We start from the raw sequence: 21350 nt of genomic DNA on the forward strand, positions 1-21350 counted from the left end.
TTGCGGATAAATAAACCGCTCTTATAGTTTGAGTTTACAAGACGTACTGACACCTATGAAAGTGACGAAATGTAACAGGAAATGTTCGTTCATATTATTCATATTCTATGAAATACCGCGATTTGTTTACGTCATGTTGGGAATGACTGTAAAAACCAGTGGGGTCTTAACACAGTCAGTAATTAAAAATTGGGTCATTATAGATAGGTACATAATATGATATTTAGGTAGAGAAAATGAACGCGTCTCACTTATATGTAGGTGTAACAACTTGAAAAGAAAAATTAAAAAGCCTGAAAATTTTTACTCAAGGTCTCCGCCTGATTTTAGCTCTGCAGCATTTTTAGTTATTTTAAATGTATCTTTTGTACTACAAAACGCAAATCGACGATGTAAACATCGAAAAAAGTACATTAAAACTCATTAAAATTATTAACTAAACGTAACTAAGAAGATTTTAGATTAGTCTGTTTTTTGTATCACCTACAACATAGGTTGAGGTCACACGATAAAACATAGGAAGTCACTATGTTTACTAATAATTATATTACACGTTTTAATTGAATTAATTAGAGTCAGTCTACTCAAAGAATTATGATTGAAAATGTTAAAAATACTGCCAATTTTATTGTTAACTAACAATATTATTGTAAAGTGTGATAGTGGTATACAAATCACAATAAACGTAGCGCCAAATAAGGACAGAACTAACGTCACTTACTCCGGTGTTGACAAAAAATTAATAAGTGATAAAGACATTCCTATCTTCAATATAACAAAGGAAAATTTGAAACGTGGCTTTCGCGTTGAATTTGGTCAAACTCCTGACGATGTGTTTCTCAAAGATCCAACTGAATACCATAATTTGTTCCATAAATATAATTGGACACAAGTCAGTAGAGATATAAGAGTGAAGAATGTTGAAATATACGATACAATAATCAAAGACGTTGAACTGAAAACTCACAATCATATAAATAACACAACGGACACTATAAAATCTAAAATTTCACTGTTTGAAACAGTTGAAAATACCATAGTGACAAAATGGTCGGAAACAGGATATCCTGGTGAATTTTCATATAATGTGAATGCTAATTTTGATGGTATACGGTTTAAAATAAAACATTCGTGGAGGAAGAATGAAATGAAATTCGTTTCTGTTAATTTTGGTGCGTCTAAACAAGGCTTTATTTACATGCGTCCAAATCAAATAACAAGTACAGTTTTAACTGCTAAAAGAATAATAATGATCGTAAAAATCGACTTCATTACAAGTTTGTCTGGGGCTGTAGTGGCTAATTATGGGCATTTGATTGCAACATATCATTTTTGGGCACCAACTATCCAAAATATTATGAAAGCAGTCAACATTAAGAATGAAATTATCACATCTGAAGTTATGGAAATCAAATGTTATACGGATCCTGTGGTGAATGTTTTTGATAAAACAACAAAAAAGAAATTGCACATGGTCTCTCCGTTTCAAACATTAAAAAGCAAATTAAATATGCCATAATAATCTAGACACGCGGCAGCGTGTCAAGCCGAGTTCAAGCGAAGAGAACTGGCGAGCAGCAGCCGTGTGTATATTTACACGAACCATTTCGAGCCACTTTTCACCCCCTTATAACTCTAAAACTATTTAAGTTAAATACACCAAATTTGGTACATATCAAGAAGACCTCAAGATAAACAAGATCCTTAAATTTCATAAATACAGATTAAACAGTTGCGTAGATATTGATATCCAAAAATCGCAATTTTTAAGACTGACTGACTTATAGACATATACAAAACCTAACCCACTTCCAGATGACCTAGAAAGTTCAAATTTTGTAATCAACTAGGTAATAGTGAGTGTACAAAGGAAAAAATCAGAAAATACTGAATTTATCTGTATTTAATTTTTTTTTCAATGACATTAATTTTGTTTGTATGGAAAAATGGAAAAGTTTATAAAAATAGAAAATATTATATTCACCTTACTAGTCTTAAAAAATAGATCAAAACTAATCAGTGGCCGAAAAAAATTTTGAAATCCATCAATAAATGACTGAGATATAGATTATTGAAGTTTACATATTTTAGCACGAAACATCTGTAGATTCGATGCGCCTCTGACATCACACTCACTCGCGCTAGTATCGCTAGGGCGGATTACTTCGATTGCATGATTTCTTTATTCAAAACTGTTAATAAACGTAAAATAAAAGAAAATTGTAATAAAAATATTGCTCATACAGTTAAAAATAATATTATATAATTTTACATATTCTTTATTTATGAGTATTTAGTTTAGTTTTAATTTCAGTGTAATGGAAGAAGGCTTCATCGAAGGTCGAAATGATTTAATTTGCGTAATATTAATATAAGTGAAACATCTTTAGAGGCGTTTAGAGTAAAATTTCAAGATCGCGTCATGGCAATACCGTAACGTCATGGAGTAAGGCGACGATTCTTCTACAACGATCTTTGCATCCTGGTAATAGTGTGTGTACAAATTCACGCTGGATGTTTAGAAAATCATGTAATCTTTTAAACAGAAAACGAGTTTAAAAATTTGCAGATAATGACGGAGCAATGTGCGCTGACATTCATAACATACAAGAAAATATAGAAAATAAAAATAACTGCGTTAAAAACAACCGACTTCAAAAACGGAAAAGTAATAAATAAAAAAGATTTGATATTATTAATTACTACATATTATTTAGATGTGCTATTTACTAAAAAGGTTTGATGTCGGTGCACGGGCTAAATACTAAGTGCTTAGTTTTTGGCACCGACTTCAAACCTATTTAATAAATAGCACATCTAAATAATATGTAGTAATTAATAATATCAAATCTTTTTTATTTATTACTTTTCCGTTTTTGAAGTCGGTTGTTTTTAACGCAGTTATTTTTATTTTATACTTTTTAGTGTATTTTTCAACACGAATCAAACGAGCCCAATCTCGATAAAGTTGAGTCAATATATTACTGAGTTCCTATGGCCACCTTCCGATTCCATCATCAAATCAGCTCTATGTCATGATAATGTTTCATCGCTATCCAATTTACATACGTATACAAAATTTCAGCTCAATCGGTTACCGGGAAGTGAATCAAAGTTACTTGCTACATTTCAATTAAGTCATCGAGTACAGACAAAAATGCTCATAAAATAAAAAGTACTGGGCCTATCCGAATAAAATTTTTATGGGACCAATTCGACACCATCCCGCATGGAATAAAAAAAGAATCACGTAAATCGGTTAAGAAACCTCGGAGTAATCGGTGTACATACATCTAAAAAAAAAAAAAAAATTATACCGGCCGAATTGATAACCTCCTCCTTTTTTTCGAAGTCGGTTAATAATAATTAACAAACCATACAGAGAAACCGCAAGAAAAAATAAAAAAAATCGTACATAAAAAGTATATTATATTCATAAAGTAAATCAAATTTGCAGAGTAATTTTCTCTACAAAAAGTAATGATATCCCACCAAAAACATAAATGTAAAAATTGGAGCCGAGTTCAATCGTTGACTTAATATGCCAAAAAAAGAAATGAGATCTAAATGTGTGCCAAGTTCTGCAGACAGTCCAGAAATGTATTTACAAAGATGTATTAAGTTCTTAGGTTGACTGAAAACTCAATTGTTTTATTTTCCCTTAGAGAACAATGTTTATTCCAAAATATAACTTTTTTAATTTGAATAATATAATTATTTTCACAAAGCAAACAACTAATGACCTATTGAACCCCATAATTTGATGAGGCTAGTTTTTAGAACCTCACAAAATATAAACAGTATGTAAAAATAGCCTCATCAAATTATGGGGTTCAATAGGTCATTAGTTGTTTGCTTTGTGAAAATAATTATATTATTCAAATTAAAAAAGTTATATTTTGGAATAAACATTGTTCTCTAAGGGAAAATAAAACAATTGAGTTTTCAGTCAACCTAAGAACTTAATACATCTTTGTAAATACATTTCTGGACTGTCTGCAGAACTTGGCACACATTTAGATCTCATTTCTTTTTTTGGCATATTAAGTCAACGATTGAACTCGGCTCCAATTTTTACATTTATGTTTTTGGTGGGATTATTTATTTCCTTATTTATTTCATAAAGGCGCGATATACCTAAGTTCATACTTCGCTAAAATATAAAATTGAAAATTTAAATATTGGACTTCAAATATCGCTAATTTTCAAATATTTTAACTATTTTTCATTTTTTAACAACGGTTGTTTTTGCATAGGTACCTACTCGTGTAGACTTTTAGTTAAGTATAGTAGAGCAGAGTAGAGCCCAAGTAGAGCCATTTTAATAGGCAACATTTGACAGTTCAACAAAATTCAACAACGTAACCTAGTAATGGAAACATAAAATAATATATGTTATTTCGTTTTGTTAGAACTGCACATTTGCATAGCTTTTTTCAATTACGATTACATATAATTATATTAATAATGACCGATAGAAGTAATTTTAAGATTTGATTTTACTCATAAACCATTATACTTAAACATAATAAAAAATTTCTGATTTTAAGATTTTACGTCGCTACAATTTTGTGTCAATAAACCTTTATTCTTATACCAGAAACGTTACTCTAAAAATAGAAATCTGACATCTTGAATCGAATGCATTGATTACTTGTGAATAAAAATCATCTTAAATTAATAAATGCGTTGTGTTTTTTTAATTATGTAGATACATGTCTTATTTTGCGCCATAAATTTATGAAAGAAAGTACCTACTGGGACAGGGATTTGCCTGATGAATTTGTATTTCAAGTTCGATTGACAAATTTTTCAAGTACGTATCGATTAATTAATTCGTGACTTTAATCGATGTTTTTATGCAGGTTACCTCTATTCGAAGATAAAATTGATGTTGTTGATTGTCAAATGTTGCCTATATAAAGGCTTATTACACTACGCGGTATTCAGACAGTCTTACTAAGATTTAGCATAATGTAATAAGAGTTAGCAAGTTAGCCTGTCTAATTAGACCGACCGAATGGGTTCGACCATGCTTACTTGCTTGCTTGCTGAATACCGCGTATCAGTTATAATAATGTACTCTGTGCCGCGTAGTGTAATAAGACTTAGCAGTGCTTGTTACCAGTGTTTCCACATTGAGGGGAAATTCCCCTTTTAAGGGGAAATTAGCGTCAAGAGGGGAAAGAAAAGGGGAAAGACTATAAAAGGGGAAATTGCGGGAAATCGTAGATAAATCCTTTCGGAAGTTATTATTTATGGACTCTGCCGTGGACTAGTGTGTTATCGTAAAAAAGAAACTGCGACAAGCGACAACATAAGCAGTTGGCGTATAATAAATAGGTACCCTTATTTCAATTTTTTTTGAGGCCTAAAATATTATTCTGTGCCAAAATGTATGCGCTGACAGCGTTGATTTGAAATAAAAAATTAGTATACAACTCTAAGTTTTTATTTTATTTCTGGTCAGTTAGTAAATAAAACACAAATCGTTTTGTTATACTTTATTCATGCTAAGTCTAATGTTTTTCGATTGGCTTGCCGTTGCATTTGACTGCACAAACTTGAGTTGTGGTATTTCCAACTGATTTTTCATTAGCTGTACAGAAGTTGTTCTCGTTCTTTTCAAGCCAGATTTTACACAAAGGATTGATGCAACCGTTTCTTTATCGAGCCTATTGCGTTTATCTGTTTTGATATTTTTTAGATCACTAAATAATCGTTCAACAGCAGCATTGGAAAAAGGCAGTGACATAAAATAGTTCACCAAAATTGGCAAATGAAGGAATTTGCATCTGCTGTCAACATTTTTTTTTCAAACATTTTTTTCCAATAGCTTACCGTATCGATGGAATCATTACAGTCCATATCGGCAAGGAGACTTTGATTTCTCCATTCCTTGTCCAGCTCTGTTAGATGTAGCTCTCGTAGCTCTAGTAGTCTGTAGCTCTGCTACCAACGTAAGGAAATTGATAGCTAGTGATGTGCAGCTATATCAAAATAATAGTAGATAGTAATGTGCAAAGTCAACAAATTTTGATTTTGTTGACGAATTTTGTGTAAATAATAATATTAACACAGCAGACTATTGAAGAAGAACGATAAATAAAAGATAAATTTTAGGTGGGGTGTGTGGTGTCAAAACTACAGCAAAATAATTTTTGAGGGGAAAAAATTCCGTAGAAGGGGAAATCTGAATTGCCGTGTGGGGAAAGGAAATCATTCTAGTGGAAACACTAGTTAGCACGCTTACGCTTAGTTAGTTAGAGCGCGACACGAGACACTACTGGTCTGGGGCAGCGACGGTCTCGCTGTCTCCCGTCTCGCGTCTCTGTCTCCTGTCTCTGTCTCGCTCGCGAACTGTCGCCTATACATTGCCGAACGTCAAGTAAAGGTGGCGGTTCGCGCCGCGACAGAGACAAGCGACCGAGACAGGAGACCGTGACCGAAGACCGCGACAAGTGTCTCGGTCTCTTCTGCATGTACTGTAAGGCGAGACCGAGACCGGATACCGCGACAAGTGTCTCAGGCTCTTCACGACCGAAAAGTTAATCAGTATCGGAGAGTCTGTCGATGTAGTCAGTTGTGTTTGTGTCATGATGGAAAACCAAGTTGTAGAAGTTCTATTGGAGGAAGAAGAATCGTCTTCTTCTTCCTCTTGCTATTATATTATTATTACAAATACAAAACTAAAAGAATATTACCTATTAAAGAATTATATTTAACTAGAGGCCAAGAAGGATCATTTTCGCTATTAGTAAACAAGCACCTAAAGTTTGATGACAAAAACACTGTATGTGCTTTTTGAGCGCGACACGAGACACTACTGGTCTGGGGCAGCGACCGTCTCGCTGTCTCCCGTCTCGCGTCTCTGTCTCCTGTCTCTGTCTCGCTCGCGAATTGCCGCCTATACATTGCCGAACGTCAAGTAACGGTCGCGGTCTTCGGTCGCGGTCTCCTGTCTCGGTCGCTTGTCTCTGTCGCGGCGCGAACCGCCACCTTAACGGTCGCGGTCTTCGGCCGCGGTCTCCTGTCTCGGTCGCTTGTCTCTGTCGCGGCGCGAACCGCCACCTTTAGGCTAGACCGTTCAGTCAGCGCGCGGCAGCCGCAGAGCAAAGTCGCTCGTATGTTTGTTTGCTGTGGCCGCGTGCACCATGGCTTGTTCGAAAGAGAAAGAAGTGCTTTTAAATGTACTCGATTTGTACCGAGACATGCCATATTTATGGCAGAAAAGTCATAAAGATTATTCTAATCAACCACTACGTACTGAAGGATTCCGGGTGTTGTTGGAAATTTATAAAAACTTTGATGAAAAAGCTTTCTTAAGTCACATGGTTCCAGAACACTCAGTATTTGCATATTTGATAATTTTTCTCGTAAAAGTAAATACTCTTTCACCCATATTTTTCTTTTCTTTTTTGTATTTAAATTAATAGATGCGGCAAGAGCTATGGCGATTTTCTGGTGCTTTGAAAGTTTTCCCATCGCGCGACAACCGTCACCGACTACGTACGCCTTGCAAATGAGTTAGCATGCGATATTCAGCACAGTGTAATAGCGAGCTTGTCTAGTTAGATTTTAAGACAGTCTTAGTAAGACTGTCTGAATACCGCGTAGTGTAATAAGCCTTTAAATTGGCTCGACAGCTAAGCTCGACAGTAATTAAACGGGTGTATTTATACCCGAATCGGCGAATGATGATCCCTATGACAGTTCGTCTTAGTGATTGCTCGTATGATGGGTCGTGTCGATACTTTACTATTTTATAGGCAAAGGCGTAGTTTGCATTCAGCCACGTCGGTAAACATGTTTTTATAAGTATTATAAACTGAATTTATAACTAAAAATTTTAACGTCTATTATGTTGTTGTTGTATTAATTTAAGTTTATTGGCATAGATTAAGTAGGTAAGTAAAATGAAAGTTTTCCAAAACATAAAAATAATAACATTTACAGCCAATAAAATGCTGACATTATTGGAAAAAGCTTGCAGTGAAGTCACTCCGGATAATTGGAGGAAAGTCGTAGAAAAGATTAAAAAACTTTGCTACGATGATTGGGATCGAGATGTGCGATATACCATTGTAGATCAACCGCTATTAATAAACGTAGGCGACAGCAGTTGTAGTTCTGATTCTGAATTAGAGGCGCAAGCACTGATTTCATCAAATTCAGACTAAAATATATTTAAATAAAAATAGTTAAACAGCTTTTGTTTTATTTCGTATGATTATTCATTTGAGTATGCAATTGTTGTATGCTGCGATCTTCTATTCCATTCAATAGTGAATGAACTAAAGCATAAGCATGGAAAAAATGCGAACTCGTTTCCATTATCGAAATTTGTTTATCGATACTTCTGCACTAGTCGATAAATGCCAACGATGTACGTTTTGTAGGACGTAAACGTAAAGTCAGATTGATATAATTTCTCGTAAATGTTAAAATTTTTTATAATTCCAACGGAATATCATTGTAATGGCATAAAGCTACGTAAAAATAAATAAAAGCCATTTTTGGACGCCTCCAATACGTTTCTAATTTAATGGTGACGCCATTACAAGTTTGTCTCTTGAGAACAACTGTCAGTGTCTTAGGATTTAGGAATCATCATTCGCCGAGCCGGGTATACTTACGGGTATAGTACCTACGGTGTACACCTCAATTATAATTATCTAGCCTTATCTGTAGTTGACGTCATTCTTTGACAATGACATAATATTCAAAATGACGTTTAAACTTCAAAGTTCAAATTGCCTTCAGCGAAAAGTGAGGATAGTGGTGGAATAACGGGTTTATTAAATTTACAGCATTTAAATTAATTATCAAGGTTTTTTTATAATTTTTTCCGGAATACGTGTACAAATTATTGAAAGTGCTCAGTCGTTCAAAAATTTTTGAGACGTAACCAATAGAAAATCCGTGTGGAAAAATGTTAGTTTGAGCGCACCGCTCATTTTATTACTTTTGTAATAAATTAAAAACTATTCGTTTTTAATTTACAGCTGTTTGACTAACGTGTAGTATTAGTTTTAAAAATAGAAATTCATTGGATTCTCATCATAGTTTTGTGTGTGATTATTTGCAATTTGTGTCATAACTAAAGCATCATGCAAGGATTACTACTGTGTGTGCCTTTGTACACTACTGCGTAAGTAATTTTTCTATTAAAACATTTCTTTATTAACTAGAATTTATACTGATAATGTAGCTCGTTATCCGTAACACTTGGTGCTTTCATAAAAATTTAACCATACTTTTAGTACTTATTAAGGAAAACTAAATGTCCAATGATACATTTTTATAAACATACTAGCGGTCCGCCCCGGCTTCGCCCGTGGTACATATTAATGTTTTCTCTACATAAGAACCATCCTCGTACTTCAAGGAATATAAAAATGTTGTGTGGTTTTATAAAACCACAGTAAAAGTGAAACTTAGGCACAAAATAATCGTATTTGTACGATAATGACTCCGAACACTGCTTTATACCTACTCGGCAGCCGACCGTCACGCGACATGCGCTAGACAGACCAAAAAGTTTGAGACAAAAAGAATTATCGAAATCGGTCCACCCGTTCACACGTGATACCGTGACAACGCGAAACAGGTTTTATTTTTATATTTATAGATTAGCTAGTCTTTAGGTATGTTATAGTACTCAAACATAGCTTAAGTCTTGTCTTATGTAATATTTTATTAGATGATTACATGTTTTGTAACTGCTCTGAATCACCCTACATGTACATATACCACACTCCTCTATATTAGAGGTAAAAGTAGAGTAATATTATGAAAGAAACCATTTTTATATTAAACTATTTTTAATTTTGAAAATTCTGTTATTCAGAAATTATGTGTTTTTGTATACTTAATAATTAATTTCATGATACAACTATATATTTAAGATTTGATGCTAATTTCAATTTAAAAACTTATCATAATATCACAATATGTAACTTGATTGAAATATTTCTATAACTATTCTGATTTGCAAAACTAGCTTTGTTATAAAATTAATGTTTATTATTGGAATAAGAGGAGCTACAATAATATTTTTACTTGTAGATTAAATCCATTTTGATCATTTTTAGAAATACTAGCCTATTATACTATTATTTTATTGCCTATGGCTTTGCTTTTATGCAAATATTTGTCATTCTAATTATAACCTTCCATTAACAATGTTAAAATTTAAAGACATTATTTCTACTACTAGTAGTCCGCCCCGGCTTCGCCCGTGTTACATATTTCGCAATAAAAGGTAGCCTATGTCCTTTCTCGGGTATCAAAATATCTCCATACCAAATTTCATGCAAATTGGTTCAGTAGTTTAGGCGTGATTGAGTAACAGACAGACAGACAGAGTTACTTTCGCATTTATAATATTAGTATGGATTCTCAACATTAAAATATGGAAACTCAATATTTAAATTTTACTATAATGTGTATATATTCCTTGTTTCCTTGAAACCACTTTCCTTCCTCCATAGTATATTAATAACACTAAAAATATCTTTGCTAAAGTAAGTTAGACATTACTATATTTTGTATTGGTGATGGACCCTCATTTTTATAACAAAAATATTTTTTTCGATTACTTTATTAAAACTAAATAAACCCAGCAAATTTTAAATTTTATATACCAATTTTAAAGAACTTTGGATATAATATTTTATCTATATTATAATCAAGTTTTTTTTTTGTTTTTTCTGTCAGACTTTTCAAAAACTTTTTTTAAAGTTGAAGCACTTATTTTTTGTTACAGGGTGTTCATATTTGGTGCCTCAATAACAGCCGGGCTATTTGTATTCCATGTAGCCGTTGTGCCTTTGATATTCAAGTACTCTAAGACATTCCAGCGTAGTTTGATATTCGCGAATTTCGGTATGTATTATTTATTTATTATGCAATATTTATTATTAACTTTTTTTAATGACATTTTTTTTCTTGTATTTGTTCAGTGTTTTTAAAGTGAAACTTTAATTACATCGTCTCAAACTTTTTGGTCTGTGTAGCGCATGTCGCGTGTATCGCGGCTGCCGAGTAGGTATACCTACTCGGCAGCCGACCGTCACGCGACATGCGCTACACAAAGCAGTGTTCGGAGCCGTTCGAACAGTTTCACTTTTACCGTGGTTTCAATAATTTTCAATAATTTTCTATAATAACCCATTGATTTTTCACTTTTGTCTCATTTATGAATAATATAAAAATATACTTTATTAATAATATAAACTTTATTTTGTTCCAAATAAAGTCTTTGTAAGTCCCTTCACATGCAAATTCAATAGAAATGTTATTTTTCAGTCCAATGGCCATTCCACATAGACCATGAAGACCCAGCTTCAAGTGGCATAGAAGGTGGTCGAAATATTACAATTGAATACCAGTCAAAGGTCGATAAGTGTCCAATTAAATTGGGTAAGTGTAGTGTGAGTTATTGAATTATAATGATTTTTATTGTACACCATTACAATTATAAAAAGAGTGTGTGTGCCGAGCACGTGTCAGAAGTGAAACTTGTTTGGCAAGATTCAAAGATACCAAAATCGTCGCCTTACTCCATGACGTGACGGTATTGCCATGCGTCCTTGATATTTTACCTTCAAACCGCCTAAAGAAGTTTCATGTTAAGAAGGAAAAACACATATACATTTTATGCACAAATAGCGGCCTTATAGCTACTAAGCCATCTCTTCCAGGCAACCTAAATTAATGTTAATGAATGTGTGGTGGATATGTTTATTTGTTTAACTTATTAATTTCGAGTTTAATGGTTCAAAAGCCCTTGAAAAAGTTGAACAAAATAAATGTTAAAGTTTGATTTTAAATGTTATGATGACTTTTAAATAAGTTTGTTTCTTTCACACCTAGGTTAAATAACTAATAAGTGAAAGAGACAGATAATATAAAGGCTTAATTCAATGTCAAATGATTTTTATAAGTACGAGGCAAGGACCTTTGTAGTTATGTGCAGTTATAAAACAGTGATTATTTCTTAATAAGAGAGATAATACATTAATATCTATACTTAAAATGCTGAAGAGTTTGTTTGTTTGAACGTGCTCATCTCAAGACCTACTGGTCCGATTTGAAAAATTCTTTCGATGTTAGATAGCCCATTTATTGAGGAAGGCTAAAGGCTATATATATCATCATGCTAAGGAGCGTAGCAATGCGGGTGAAACCGCGGAGCACAGCTAGTATCAAATAGTAGTTATTAAGTTATGTGTGTTTCACAACGAAGAACAATAGGCCAATTATAAAGATTAAAATTGATGTAAACTAATTGGTGTAACATCGTATAAATATACGGATAAAAAAAAAGCTACTGAAAATTGCAGGTTTCCGTGTTATAAGTAATCTTAATGTTATTCTATCTCTGTACCTAAATTCATCTTGATCAGTTGAGCCGTTCCGTCTATCAAATTTTTGTATATCATTTGATAGGTTATCGATTTATTTAAGCTAGATATAGATTTTATTTATAACAATTGCGAATTAAAATAATTGTCCGTCTGTAACTCGAAACTTATTCCAAACTGACCAAATTTCTATCGATGAATATTTATGACGTGATGTTATTTTTTGCGTCATTGATTACGACGTGGTTTGAAAATCAAATATGACACGAACACTTTTCGGTTTAATCCATACTAATATTATAAATGCGAAAGTAACTCTGTCTGTCTGTCTGTTACTCAATCACGCCTAAACTACTGAACCAATTTTCATGAAATTTGGTATGGAGATATTTTGATACCCGAGAAAGGACATAGGCTACCTTTTATTGCGAAATATGTACCACGGGCGAAGCCGGGGCGGACCACTAGTATAAAATAAAAATCGTAATAATATTTGTCCTAAATAATGTATCTATATCCATACTAATATTTATAACAGCAGCTATGTAATATTTAGTTTTGTAGCATTCAAAATTCAAATGCTTTATAAATGAGATTTTTTTTAAAGAATAGAAACAGCTTTTTGCCTAGAAATTGTCCCGGAATTTTCATTGCAATTTTTTCATTAAAAAATCCAAATTGTAACAGTTGCAGAAATAATAAAAATTCAATTATTTTTGGTCATAATAATTAACATATAGAGCTAAAGGTTACAAACATACAGTTTAATTTATGTATGTATGAAGATTCGTGCGAAGGTCTATGTTAATTATGTGTTTAAAAAAAACTAGTTTACTTGGGAGGTACTTATCGGGTTAGTTGGCCTACTACCTACTACTACAAGGTCTACCACCTTGCTATGCTTAATATATAATTAGATAAAACTATAAACTATATATATATATCATACTTTTATTTTCTTGGTGGGATTCAAAATATATGCTATTTATTTAATAACCTTTCACTTATATTTTAAGTACATACAGTATGGAAAACTATATAAGTATATAAAACCATAGAAGTTTTCCTTTCTTATTTAGATTCAAAGTATTTGCTATTAGCCTAGTGCTTTTATTTAATATTTTAACCGTTTTATAAACACACAACATATTATAACAAAATTTAATAAAAAGTGATGTCCCATGTCCTCCCCTAGTGGGGTAAGGGGCAGATGCATAAATACATCTGTTTCACTGATCGATTTTCTTTAGGGACAAGTTAGATCAGCATTCTGTGTCCTGCCAGACCGAGACATTTAATTCTTCGTCTCTACCGGGAATCGAACCCAGGACCCCTCAGATCTACGCTCACGCGTCAACCACTGTATCAAGGAGGCAGCCAACAAAATTTAATACCGTGTGATAAAATATAGTTTAAAAAGATTTTACGTCCGCATAATTATAAAATAATTTGGAAAATCCAAAAGTGCACGCCTCATAATTTTTTTTTAATAAATATTTATTAATTATTATTTTTGTTTATTTAATAACAATTAAACCACATCGAATTAGACCCTGAAAAATGAAAGGGTTCTATTCCTGAGCATACTCAAGCGTAAGAGAAAAAAAAAGACTCGATTAGTAAAGTATTTCGGTCGCTATCGTGTTAACAAGAAAAAGGATCCGCACATACAGACACACGGACGTCCAAGACAGAACTTTTTTAAACTGTTTTTTAACTAGTTTAAATAACAAAAATGACATCAAAAATATCATGAACGTTAAAAATAGTGTTTTTTCTTAATATGTGTGTGTATGTATTATCTTACAAGTGCAATGTATGATACATAAAGACATTTTAAGTTTGAAAAATCAGATGTTTTGCGCGAAGTGACAGTAGTACCCACCTCAACGCTTCGCTTATGAGGCGTGCAAAAGTCCAATATCTAATTTATCTTTTGAATCATAATATTATGTCACCTATGTATAGTAATTATTTATCTGTTCCTATGCTAAACACCCATATATCTAAACTAATATTTTAAAAGCCTGTAATTTGTTTGCTTGAACGCGCTAATCTCTGGAATCACATGTCCGTTTTGAAAAAGTATTTTACTGTTAGTTGTATACGTAGTATATTATTATTAGTCTGTGCTGTTAGATAGTCAATTTATCGAGGAAGGCTGTGGCCATAGGCTATTTACCATCACGCTAAGATGAATAGTTGCGGAGTTATGCGGGTGAAACCGCGGGTCACAGCATTATGACCCGCTTTAAACGGACAGATTTAATTCAAACTTTGTACACATATCAATCGGTGACAATGACAATATAATAATTTTTTGAGTTTTAAGCGAGTTTTAAAGTTTTTTCCCCCTTTCCAGGTATCTGGCATATTCTTCCAAAAAGCTGTTACGAGAAATTAAAAGGGAATTTCGAAGATAACTCCGACAAAGAGGTGCTAAGTAAACGCTTAGACGACGAGCTTCGTAATTCGAAACGGCCTATCATACTCTATTGCCATGGTAATTAAATATAAGTAATTGAGTTTTTTAAACTAGAAAAAACTGAATCTTTTTTTAACTAGTACACAACCTGTATAAGCTGATGTATACCTAATTCAATTTTTGTATAATTTGTTAAATTTTGCTTATAGGAAAATAATTAATTAAAACATTCCATATAGGTATTAAGTTTTTTATAAATAATTATTATTAGAACAAATACAATATATGGATATGGAATAGCTCGAAAAATTATTAAACAAAAAATATTGCCATATATTTTTAATATCAATATGGTTAATATGTACTTGTTAAAAATTACTTTTAATTGAAAAAAAAAATAAAAAATTAATTACGTTCCATTTAAAGCTTTTAAAAAGGTACATGCTGTGTGTGTATAGAAAATTTTTTTTTTTTTACATATTTATTGTATTTTCAGGCAATTCCAACTCCCGCGCTGCGTCCCACAGAATCGAATTATACAAATTCTTCCAAAAAATGGACTTTCATACAATCGCATTCGATTATCGAGGTAAGATATATTATTATCTACACGCGAGTTTTTCGTGATTTTTCGTACAATATGAATTATTAATTAATTTGTTTTTTTGTTGATATCACAAAAAAGATAATTACATAATATAAATAATGTATATAAAGGTAATTAATTAGTTTATATGGTAATTAAATGTATTATGTATGCTGTCCATTGTTTGACCTTGGAAAGTTATTTATATGACCTTCTTGTGATGTTTTAATGTAATATAAGAAAAAAAATTATAAGGTTTATCTTGAGTATAAGATTAATTAAATTACTTAATTTACCATGTAATAAAATTTACACTGATCATTATTTTCTTAGTGTATGTTTTGAACGCCTATTTTTCTATTTTTATAAACGAAACTGTATATAGTAACTCTATACTACAATATTATGAAGCTGAAGAGTTTGTTTGTTTGAACGCGCTAATCTCAGGAACTTCTGGTCCGATTAAAAAATTATTTCGGTGTTCGATAGCCCATTTATCGAGGTTATATTATATAATCACGCTAAGTACAACAGGAGCGGAGCAATGCGGGTGAAACCGTGAAGCGCAGCTAGTGTACAATAACTGAGCATAAATCTGAGTTAAATATAGCTTTCTATTGGTGAAGTAATGTTTAAACTTGTCCCAAAGTTTTTGTTATAAATCGTAACAAACAAGCAAACTCCTAATTTTTAATGCTTAAAAATAGAAATACAGTAAATAAGTATTATTTTTCAGGTTACGGTGATTCCACAAACATAAATCCCAGTGAAAATGGCGTCGTAGAGGATTCTCTTATTGTATACGATTGGTTGAACAATACAATAGAAAACGGTCAAGTCAGACCCGCTGTTTTTGTATGGGGACACTCTTTGGGTAATTTTTATATATTATTTCTTAATTTTTTTGTTAAACTCGATTTTTAAGTTAAACTTTTGGCGCGTTGAAAGTAAAATTTCAACTCGCGTCATGGTAATACCGTCACGTCATGCATGGCGACGATGTTGGTATCTTTGAATCTTACCAAAAATGTTTCACTTCTGACACGTGTGCTCGACACACGCTCTTTTTTATGTTTACTTGTTTTGAACTATCCAAACAAGTTAAGTGGATGGAATTTTTAAATAATCGGTTATCGTAATAAATTACAATATTTGATGAGATTTTGTGATACCATACTATATAAACACAAATAAGTCTTAGGTAATTGATAATTCTATTATCTTAAAATCTATAATAATATTATAAAGCTGAAGAGTTTGTTTGTTTGAACGCGCTAATCTCAAGAAGTACTGGTCTGATTTGAAAAATTCTTTCGGTGGTAGATAGCCCATTTATTGAGAAAGGCTATAGGATATATATCATTACGCTAAGACCAACAGGAGCGGAGCAATGCGGGTGATACCGCGGAGCACAGCTAGTAATGAATAAATCGCGTTTAAAATCTTTAATCTATACATCTATACAAATATTATAAAGAGGAAAGGTTTGATTTTTTGTTTGTTTGTTTGTTTGTATGAATTGAATAGGCTCCGAAACTACTTGGCAGATTTGAAAAATTCTTGCACTGTTGGAAAGCTACATCATTTCTGAGTGACATAGGCTAGGTTTTATCCCGGAAATCCCACGGGAACGGGAACTATGCGGGTTTTTTTTTGAAAACGCGGGCGAAGCCGCAGGCGGAAAGCTAGTTTCTAATAAAAATCTTAATATTCTATTATTTTCAGGTACAGGAATCTCCTCTCATCTCCTAGGAAACCTAGGAGAGCTATCTAGGAGTGTCCTAGATCGTCCTAATCCGTTACCTCAAGCGCAAGGACTGATATTGGAAGCGCCTTTCAATAATTTGGCAGACGAAGTCGCGAATCACCCACTAGCTCCGGTGTTTGTTAGAAACTCGTTCTAATGTGTATTTATTAGATTATAATTAGTTTTAATTGAAAAAAATATAACCCGCCTTTAAATATTCAGAAATAAAAACGTCAGAAATAAATTTCTGGTTTCAAATAATTATCAAAATCTGTTCACCCAGTCGAAAGTTCTGAGTCAATAAAGTCAAAAAATACCGTTGAATTAATAACCTTTTTGAAGGCGGTTGAAAATCGTAAAATATTAAGTATTTATTATATTACGTAGTTAGTACATAGTTACGTACTTAGTGATAAATAATGTAGCTTTAAAATGGTAAAATCTATAAAATTTATTTGTTCTTGTAGATTTTTGCACAGTATTTTAATTTAATTATATTTAATTATATTTAGTGTTTATTCCATAATTTTTTGTCCATTTCACATTTTAGTACTTAATAGTTATATATAACACTGGCTTTCCGCCCGCGGCTTCGCCCGCGTTTTCTAAAAAAACCCGCAGAGTTCCCTTTCCCGTGGGATTTCCGGGATAAAACCTAACCTAGATAGTTATCCTCTATATGTGTGCTTAATTTCATTGTAATCGGTTCAGTAGTTTTTGCGAGAAACACACACACACACATCCTCACAAACTTTCGCATTTATATTATTAGTAGGACTATTTTTTTACGATTTTTCGTACATCTACATAATTTTTTTCATTTTTCAGCTTGTAAATTGGCTGCCATACTTCGAAGCGACATTCGTGTCACCGTTCGTGAATAACAAGAGACATTCGTTCAAATCGGACGAACATTTGTCGAAGGCCAAAGATTTACCCGTTTTGATATTACACGCGAAAGATGATGTCGTTGTGCCCTTCTGTGTGGGGGTAAAGGTAAGAAAAAATACAAAAAATGTTTTTTTTTGTAAGGTTAATAAACAACCTATATGAAAAAAAAAGTTTTTAAGTTTGATATTTTTTGCCGTTCTGGCTAAAGAAGGAAGCTTAGAGGATTTTTGCCCTTATGATTATGTTAAATTAAGAAAAATATAAGAGTATGAAAAAAATACATATTTTTCATACTAGAAATTGCATAGTTATGTATGCCGCAAAATCTAGAGTTGCATAAAAAAGGCGATTTTTGTTGTATTAAAATTAATATTATTATAGTCAATCTTACCATAGTTCAATACAGACGATACAGTTACGTAGGTTACAATAAAATTCAACGAAACACATAATATAAGTTTAAGTATAAGTATATAGGTATAAGTTCCAAAAAATTGTCCTTTATTTTTCATATTTTTTCTTAATAAATATTTTATTTATTTCAGTTATACAGATCCATTGTAGAATCACGAAACAACGACGACTCCAAAGTATCTCTACACGCGTACGACAAAGATGAGGGTCTCGGACACAAATATATATGTCATGCCAAAGATTTAGCTCAAGTTATTGGGTGAGTTCTAATATTACTGCATATAGGTAAACCAGAATCTGATGGCAATTAGGGAAATCAAAATTTTGAGTGTGCAACCCTAGGGAAAATGGACTGAACGATCTTGATACTGCTTATTTTTCATTTTGTCCTCAATATCATTAGTCACATTACATAAGTGCACAATACTGTACTTAATAATGAGATATCCACTTAATAAAATGTAGGTACATACTTACATGTATAATTGTATACCTACATATTATTTTTATATAGGTAATACATATTATTATTTACACATACCTATATTTGTATATTCATTATCATTATGCCATGTGAAAATATGGATGTAATGATAATGCAGATCAAAACTAGATTGCTTATAATTTTTTTATAAAATAAAATAAAAATAAAATATAACTATGTTTATTTTCGTTAGTATTAACAGATACACACATTATAAAATTGACTTGGACAGCTTGGACTTGACGAATACCTAGCCGTATTGGAATTTGGACACTCCTGTAATAAGTTTTCATAAAATTATATTGTATTACAAACAATATCATTATAATATTTTACCTACTTATAATATTTTTAATTTAAAGTATCAAAACGGGTAAGTCCAATTTACCAATAAAATATTCAAAATTGAAAATTGTGATGTGTTTGAGCCTTCTTCATCTAATGTTTTTCTATACACATTATAAACAACACCTCTTGCTTGTGATCGCAGCGGCTTTTACGACATTTTCGTAGGTTTTTTTAGACATAATCCTCAAAATTATTCATCAATTGCAAAGAAGACAAATAATTTGACAACCAATTGATAGTTGTCAAATAAAGTTGCCACATGAAAATCTTTTATTTCTTAAATATAAATATGCCATCAGATTCTGGTAGACCTATAGTATAAAACAACTTTCTTTGTCTCTATGTCCTTTTTTATGCTTAAATCTTTAAAACTACGCAACGGATTTTGATGCGTTTTTTTAGATAAAAACACTAGAGCATAAGGTTACACAATAAATACATAAAACATTTTTCTGTTGACGAATGATAAATAAAACCATTCGCACCACTGATTTTCAGTTTTTTACCGTAGTTGCCTGGTAGAGATCACTTCATACTCTCATGGATTAAATGAATACCACACATCCATCCTTCGCGTGTATAATTATATTTTTTTTTTATTTTTCACGTTCATAATGTTATTGCAATAATAATGTGTTTATTTTTTTTCAGTGAATTCGTCACAAAACACCGTTAAATGCAGTCTTCACAACTACTCGGTCGCGGGTTCGATTCCAGCTATGTTGGATGCTTAAATTTGCTTTGCGCTTTTCGTGTCCTAATTGGCAAATTTTCGTACGATTTTATGAAAATACTCATAGGTTATGTGTGATTGTCGTTTTATTGTGATTATATTAAAGTTAGCCAGTTTCACAACTTCCTGATAAAGTAACTGATAGCCTAATTTTTTTTTAATTCTTTGACACTTAATTCCATACATTAAGATCGTAATTAACAGATAAGCTAAATGTAACATATCCGAAAGTTAGGAAATTGGCTATCATATTTTAGTTTTTGACTATTGCGTATTCAAAAAATTGTAATTTTCTTTTATGTGTATTTATAAACGTTTTTTATATAGTAGTGAAATTCTTGTTACATTAAATTGGACACATTTCACTTAGATGAGATTAATAAACAAGATAGTTGTTAAATATAGATAATATAGTTTGTTTGGCTGTGGGTTTTTTGTCACAATATTTATAAGTTATACGAGGTAAGGTTTTCTATGTATCGAGACTTTTATAATATAATTATGTAAAATTTTATCTAAACACATTCAACCATTTATGTGTGATTGAGTTACGAATGTAATAACTTGTACGAATATATATATATATGTACGAATATCTTAGCATTACTAAATTTAGTTCAATTGCCTAACATCACAATGGCCTATTATAACACTGATTGTTTACTAGTAATATTTTTTTTATAATTAACGTACTATTGATTATTAAAATTATGACATTATATTTATTTAAACATTTTCTTGTGTTCTCGACTATTATAAATTCATTGAAAGTTAAGCGGATTTCAAACTGATTTATTCCTTAGTGTTAAATTATTTTATAAATTGCATTGAATTAGGTGAAGGTAGTTTTAAAAGCGGTTTTTTTATATTCACCACCAATGTAGTGTTTAGATGAAATAATGAATAAATCCTGTTTTAAATCCGTTTAAGACTACATATTTTTATCCATATGAATTATTAAATTAATCGCACGAATATTTGTGAATTAGGACACTACATTTGGTACCAAAGTACCTGCTTTTTTACGTCCATTATTTATTTTATTTTAATAAGAAATAAATAGATTTTTATTATACTTTTTGTTTTATTTTACCCCAGCTGTCAAACAGAGCACAGATCAAATGCCTAAAATCTGTTATTTTAAGGTTCGTTAATATACAAAATATTACATAATATTTTATAATGTTCTAATATGTATAAACAACTACATATCTGTCGAATTTGTAAAATAAAGTCCACCATTTATAACTTAAGAACGGCTGAAAGAATTATGATGAGTGTAGGTTTACTTTATGAATAATAACTTTTTTAAATTTGAAAAGCTTACAAAAAATACTATTTGGGCCAGCTAGTT

General features: G+C 31.7%; 2 protein-coding genes across 2 annotated transcripts; both read left to right on the forward strand.

Annotated features, from left to right (window-relative positions):
• Positions 1–570: 570 nt before the first annotated feature.
• On the forward strand, positions 571–1519 carry LOC149896778 (U-megalopygitoxin(8)-Mc8-like). The gene has a single exon (XM_090117046.1). It carries the CDS (start codon positions 605–607, stop codon positions 1517–1519), a length of 915 nt encoding a protein of 304 aa, XP_089973172.1. The 5' UTR covers positions 571–604.
• Positions 1520–8757: 7238 nt separating this feature from the next.
• On the forward strand, positions 8758–20566 carry LOC149896779 (lysophosphatidylserine lipase ABHD12-like). The gene is made up of 10 exons (XM_090117222.1): positions 8758–9151; positions 10769–10887; positions 11311–11424; positions 14731–14871; positions 15290–15382; positions 16116–16253; positions 17105–17265; positions 17955–18122; positions 18563–18690; positions 19915–20566. The coding sequence occupies exons 1-10, from the start codon at positions 9111–9113 to the stop codon at positions 19937–19939; spliced, it is 1128 nt and encodes a 375-aa protein (XP_089973348.1). The 5' UTR covers positions 8758–9110; the 3' UTR covers positions 19940–20566.
• Positions 20567–21350: the final 784 nt, after the last annotated feature.

The sequence above is a fragment of the Colias eurytheme genome, chromosome 27 (assembly GCF_061535395.1).
Source record: "Colias eurytheme isolate Ceu_HAF_F1 chromosome 27, ilColEury1 Martin Lab GWU primary, whole genome shotgun sequence".
NCBI classification, from domain to species: domain Eukaryota; kingdom Metazoa; phylum Arthropoda; class Insecta; order Lepidoptera; family Pieridae; genus Colias; species Colias eurytheme.

What these genes read in the sequence shown, in the direction of transcription:
- LOC149896778 (XM_090117046.1), top strand. Translation starts at nt 605, where the DNA reads ATGTTAAAAATACTGCCAATTTTATTGTTAACTAACAATATTATTGTA.
- LOC149896779 (XM_090117222.1), top strand. Translation starts at nt 9,111, where the DNA reads ATGCAAGGATTACTACTGTGTGTGCCTTTGTACACTACTGC. An exon ending in TTTGATATTCGCGAATTTCG is followed by an intron (nt 10,888 to 11,310) that starts GTATGTATTATT and finishes GTTATTTTTCAG; the next exon opens with TCCAATGGCCATTCCACATA. An exon ending in ACCCACTAGCTCCGGTGTTT is followed by an intron (nt 17,266 to 17,954) that starts GTTAGAAACTCG and finishes TTCATTTTTCAG; the next exon opens with CTTGTAAATTGGCTGCCATA.